Source organism: Melopsittacus undulatus, chromosome 6, assembly GCF_012275295.1.
Source record: "Melopsittacus undulatus isolate bMelUnd1 chromosome 6, bMelUnd1.mat.Z, whole genome shotgun sequence".
In the NCBI taxonomy this organism is placed as follows: Eukaryota; Metazoa; Chordata; class Aves; order Psittaciformes; family Psittaculidae; genus Melopsittacus; species Melopsittacus undulatus.
In genome coordinates, this window is record NC_047532.1 from 45,041,530 (window position 1) to 45,047,844 (window position 6,315).

Genomic DNA, 6,315 nt, shown 5'->3' on the forward strand with positions numbered 1-6,315 from the left:
CGGCCCGGCGGCTCCGAGCCCCCGCCCCGTTTCATGCAAAACCGGGGGTAGAGACTTGTCCTCAGTGGCGGAGCCGCCGCGCGCTGATTGGCCGGGGAGAGCACATTTATTCCCTGACAAGCCCCCATCACATGGATGGTTGTCTATTAACTTGTTCAAAAAAGTATCAGGAGTTGTCAAGGCAGAGAGAGAGAGTGTGTGTGTTTGCAAAAGGGGGTAAAGTAGTTTGCTGGCTCTTTAAGACTGAGGTGGAGAGAGAGAGAGAGAGAGCGGCGGGCTGAGAAAAAGGAAAAAGGAGGAAGAAGTTTTCTAAAATCGAGGCTCCGGCGGCAATAATAGCAGTTATTAGCATTATTAATCCATCAACGAAGAGGAAGATCCTGATCTTGATCCAAGTGTGGTTTTGGGGAGTCCCCCTCCCCCCTTTCCTACCCCTCCCTAGGAAAAAAAAAAAAAAGTCCGACTCGGGACTTCGCTGCGGCTGCTCCTCGCTTCTCTGCTCAAGGCTGGTTCCAGGCAAAAGTAGTTTGAATGTACAACATGATGGAAACCGAGCTGAAACCTCCCGCCCCCCAGCAAACTTCGGGGGGAGGCACAGGCAACTCCAACTCGGCCGCCAACAACCAGAAGAACAGCCCGGACCGGGTGAAGCGCCCGATGAACGCGTTCATGGTGTGGTCCCGCGGGCAGCGCCGGAAAATGGCCCAGGAGAACCCGAAGATGCACAACTCCGAGATCAGCAAGAGGCTCGGGGCAGAGTGGAAACTTTTATCCGAGGCGGAAAAGAGACCCTTCATTGACGAAGCCAAGCGGCTCAGAGCTCTACACATGAAGGAACACCCGGATTATAAATACCGACCCCGGAGGAAAACCAAGACCCTCATGAAGAAGGATAAGTACACGTTGCCGGGGGGCTTACTGGCGCCGGGCACCAATACCATGACGACCGGGGTAGGGGTTGGGGCCACCTTGGGAGCTGGGGTGAACCAGAGGATGGACAGTTACGCGCATATGAACGGCTGGACCAACGGAGGCTATGGGATGATGCAAGAGCAGCTCGGCTACCCGCAGCACCCGGGCTTGAACGCTCACAACGCGGCGCAGATGCAGCCCATGCACCGCTACGATGTGAGCGCCCTGCAGTACAACTCCATGACCAGCTCGCAGACTTACATGAACGGATCCCCTACCTACAGCATGTCTTACTCCCAGCAAGGGACCCCGGGCATGGCCCTGGGTTCCATGGGCTCTGTGGTCAAGACGGAATCCAGCTCCAGTCCCCCCGTAGTCACTTCCTCGTCTCATTCAAGGGCTCCTTGCCAAGCTGGGGACCTTCGGGACATGATCAGCATGTATCTACCAGGTGCTGAAGTACCAGAACCAGCTGCCCCAAGCAGACTTCATATGTCCCAACACTACCAGAGTGCACCTGTTCCTGGCACAGCCATTAATGGCACACTCCCTCTATCACATATGTAAGACAAAGGGGCCGGGGGGGGGGAGCGGGGAGGGGGGAAGAAAAATTAAACAAAACAAACAACAAAAAAACCTTTTATTAGAAATTCTGGACTTTTTTTTTTTTTTTGGACTATTTTTGTACAGAGAAAACGTGGGGCGGGGGGCGGGGGGGTTGGGGGGGGGAACAGAAATTAAACCGACAAGGAACTTGTATAGATCTCGGAGGGGAAGCAACTACACAAAACTTTTTAAAAGTTCTAGTGAAAACGGTAGGAACTTTGCAGAAAGTTTGCAAAAGTCTTTACCAATAATATTTAGAGCTAGACTCAAAGAGAGAAGAGGAAAATGTTTTAATATTTGCAGGCAACTTTTGTACAGTATTTATCAAAAGTAACATGGCAATCAGAATGTCCATTGGTAATAGAGAGAAAGGATAAAAAAAACCCCAAACTCGCGAATTTGCCAATTATTTTTAAAAAACAGACTCTTACTGGAGCGTTGTGGCTTTGGCAGCTGGATTTGTAGCAGCTGCAGGAGAGGAGAGGAAATTATTTTACATCATTTGGATATTTTAATGGTTTTAGAAATTGTACAAAAGACACAAAAGGTAGGATGAGTACTTGCGAACCATGGGCTTGGTTTGCTGTGAAAGGGCAAACGTTTAAATTGTACTAAATTTTTTTATTTTTTTTTTATCTTACTCTTGTTAAAAAGCAGAAATTGCCATGCAGGTTCACACGCCGTTTGTTAATTTATAATAACTTTTTGTTTCCAGACTTCATTCTGTTCAAAGAAAAGGAAAAAAAAAAAGGAAAAATATTTACCAACCTGAAATTACTGTGTTTGAAATATTTTCTTATGGTTTGTAATATTTCTGTAAATTTATTGTGATGATATTTTAAGTTCTTTTTTTTTTTTTTCCTCCTCATTTTCCGTAGTTGTATTTTAAAGATTCGGCTGTATTATTTGAAATCAGTCTGCCGACAGTCCATGTATATATTTGAACTAATACCATCCTTATAACAGGTACATATTCAAGTTAAGTTTTTACTCCATTATGCACAGTTTGAGATAAATAAATTTTTGACATATGGACACTGAAGTTCCGCTTGAGTCTTGGATTTATTTTTGTAACGCAAGATGTTTTTTTAAATAATTCATGCTGTGGAAGGTTTCATCGTAGCCAACCGAGTACGATAAATAATGCAGCGATATATGGGACACATGAATATTTTTATATGGCTGGATAGAGAAGGCGCGATAGCTGTAATGGAGTAACGGCCGGCGTCTCCTGCGGGGGGACAGGAAGGCGGAGGGGGACGTTCGTTTCCCTGTTCCTTTCCTCCCGAGCCTGCGGTATGGGGGGTAACGGGGGCTCTCAGTCGTCTGCTTTTGGACACTTGTTGCCGCCGGCGGGACCGAGAGGCTGGCGGGGCTCGGGAGCGGAGGCCCGGGCCGGGGCCCTGGGAGCGGCCGCCTCTCTGGTAGCTACGGATCATTTACTTCTCTTTTCCCCATGGTGCCTTCTCCCCCGGTCTCTGAGGGGCCCCCGGCCTGACGCTGGACTGAGCGCTCCCCGCTCCCTCCCTTTGTTCCGGACATCCCAAACTTTCTTCTCCTGGCTCCTGAGCAGCACAGGAGTGAGAGGTGGGGGTAGAGGGGGCGCTTGGCCTGGCAAAGGTGAGAAAGAGCAAAAAGGGAACAAACGAACAAACCCAGTAGAATGCCAGAGACTTTCACGCTTTATAACAGCTCTTTTTTGAATCCCATTTCTTAAATTGCCAGCGCGGTGTAGTACCGTTTCGGACACTCTCCACAGCCGGTCACAGACCCAAAGAGAAGTGGTGGCGCCCTCCAAATAGGAAGAGAAATACGCCAGCCGTGCCAGGTAGAGTGTTACTTTGTACAGTTGTAACTGCAATCGCCGAGGAGGCGGCTCCGCGATGCTCCGCGGTGCTGCGCGCTGGCTGCCGCGGTCTGCCTTCCGCAAAGTGACAGGGCCCATCGGCCCTGGCAGGGCAGGGCCCGGTGTGCTGCAGAGCTGGGCAGCCGCTGCAGTAGTCCTCAATCCACCCCTGAAGCCCTAGGGTTTATACTGGACTCCTAAGGCGGCTGCAATTTCCCTTGGGAAATGCGCGAGGCACAGATGCAAGTAACAATAATAATTTATTTTTTTTAACGGGGTACGAAATTGGGAGCACTGTGCTAGCAGACTGGTCCTGTCTTCTGCTAATGGTGCGTTGTGTGTGGCGAGGAAAGGATCTGATGGTTGGCTTGGCGCAGAGTGGACATTCCAGAATGGGGGGCAAGTGTTAATCAGCTTTTTTCTCAGGGATTTCACCAGCTCGGGGAGCGCGGGGAGGAAGAAGGCAGGGAAAATAAAAACAAAAAAAAAAAAAACAACCCCCAAACCATACACATACACAAAAAGAATCCCACCCCACGAAAAAGTTTCATGACTGGCTCTGGTTCTTATTTGGTAGTGCCATTGCCTCGGCTCAGGTCTGGCCTGCATCCTGGAAGCGTGGTATCCAGCTGAAAAGCAACATCGCCAGACGAGAAGATGTGGAGTACTGCTTACTGCCTGGTTTTGTAGTTCATTTCCCTTTGTCCTTTTGATTTCTGCACTGTCCCAGTACTGTGCTGACTAGCACAGCAATTTTTGCAGATTCCCGACCTTATCTACTTCTTTTACGTTAATGAAAGGAGTAAAATGTTCTTTTTCAGAATGCGAGCCTTTGCTATGCGTCTGGGGATTATTCACGTGGTAACGAGCCCACAACCCCGCTCCCTTTTGCCTCGCTGGGAAAAGAGAGCAGGAATGAAAACCTAATCGATATCACGATTCCATTTTTTTTAAAGGGAATCTTAGCCAATTAACAGCAATAAAACCTGGCCCCTTTCTGAAGTGCTAACTAAAATAATCGAGGGGGGTAGCTGGAAATGTTGGTCGTTTTACAATTTGCATAAAGAAGGCAAGTTAATACCACTACACAAAAGGCACTAAGCCACATATTCAGGCTTAGTGTATTCAGCAACTTTTTATATGGGCAATTTGTTTCAGCTTAGATTTTGAAGTACATTGGAATATATGTGGTTGAAACCTGAACTCCTTCGGACAGATTCCTTGCATCCATCCATCCATCCATCCATCCATGCATCCATCCATGCATCCATCCATTCATCCATCTGCTTAGAGATGAGAACCCAAAGTATTTCACACGTACAGCTGAACAATTTCATTTTTAACGTGTTACTTGGAGGAACGCCATTGCCCACTGCTCATTTTAAATTCAACACTTTCAATAATCCCTTTGACACCTGAGCCGTTATCCTGAGTTTTCATCTAGGGCATCTGAAATGTGTAGCGGAGTTCATGGATGTGGTTTTGTTTTGGTTATTGAAGACCTTTTGGGTTCTCTGTGTGTTCCTGCTCGTGAATTGTGTGCTCCATAATCCGGGTGATGCTCAGTCCAAGAGAGCCAGTGTAATGTTTCGCTAACCTTCTATAGAGCCGAAATGAACCCAAGGATTATATTTTTCCTTGTGATTTTTTTTTTTTTTTACTGCTTTTTAAGGACCGGGGTGTTAAAATATTTTGCGGAACTGGAGAGGTAGATTAGCAGAGTTTCTTGCCAAAGCTGGGAAGCTGGTATTACAGACTGTCCCAGGGGGAAATCGCTCACATTAACCGCTAAATGAATATTTGACAAGGGCTCATTCGGGGGTATTATTACTACAAACGGGTCCCTACTGGACTTTCCAAGGGTCAAAGAGCAATGGTTCAATTAATTATTTAGACTGTTAGTAGATTTGGTTGTAATAGCTGTACTTATTTCTGCGACCGACAGCTTCTTGCGGTGGGGGACGTGGGGAGGGAGAGGCTCTCTCTCGCAGCCCCGGCTAAAACAGCGACGGGCGAGCGGCCGCTGGCTGCCATCAGACTTTCCCTGCCTCAAACGATGTTTTTATTCCGTGAGACGCCCACGGGTGCTGTTGTGGGACCTCGGGGCTGTGGTGAGCCCAGCAGCAGCTTGTTCTCTCAGTATTCATTCCTCCTCATCCCAAACTGGCTGCAGCTCTATGTATCTGACACCGAGAAGGAGGCAGATAGCCCAGCAATTTAAGTAGTATATAATATAGGTCCCACTGAAAGAAAGAGGGCCATTACTGATAGGTGTGATTAGATACACTTAAGTTATTTAAATCCTGATCTAACTCAAATAGTAAAATCTAAGGCCCGCTGTGGTGCGGACGAGATTTCCGAGGATATGTGCAAAATGCTGACTTTGAGATGGCAGGAGAGCCTCCTCTTTGCGTTTTTTAACGCCAACCAGCCTCGCCTGATACTGTCGTTTCAACTTTTTTTTTTGTTTGTGGGAGGGGGGGGGGCGAGAAAAGGGAGGATTATTTTGTTTAATTTCTACAACAAACATGTCCGTAGCAGTAGATACTAAAAAAAAAAAATGTTGGGAGTGTGCGATTAGGTGACAATAATATATGTTGAATGAATAAGATAAGCTGCAAGGGGGGAGAGGGAAGCAGTAATTACAAACCCAATTCATTCAGCTTTTCAGGACTTTTGTTGTGGGAGCTCCATTGACGGGCTTCGAGCTGCCAGTTTTCTCACATTAAAAAGAACTGATCAGCGCCTCAGGGGGACAAGCAACACCGCTTAACTGCATAGTGATGGGGTCCTCATTTAGAACCATTACAACAGGAAAATTAAACAGAGCCTTTGTGTGCACCAGGTTTACTTTTCAATTGCTGACAGTTTATAGCTAACTGCTCAGAGATTGAAGTTTGATTGCGGTTTGATCGCCTGCTAGTTAGAACCACCGCTATTTTAGTTTTGGT

At 47.2% G+C, this 6,315-nt stretch overlaps 1 protein-coding gene across 1 annotated transcript; it reads left to right on the top strand.

The window, feature by feature from the left end:
• Nucleotides 1-281: 281 nt before the first annotated feature.
• Nucleotides 282-1,620, top strand: SOX2 (SRY-box transcription factor 2). The gene has a single exon (XM_005146929.4). The coding sequence runs from the start codon at nt 532-534 to the stop codon at nt 1,477-1,479; it is 948 nt and encodes a 315-aa protein (XP_005146986.1). The 5' UTR covers nt 282-531; the 3' UTR covers nt 1,480-1,620.
• The last annotated feature ends 4,695 nt before the right edge of the window (nt 1,621-6,315 follow it).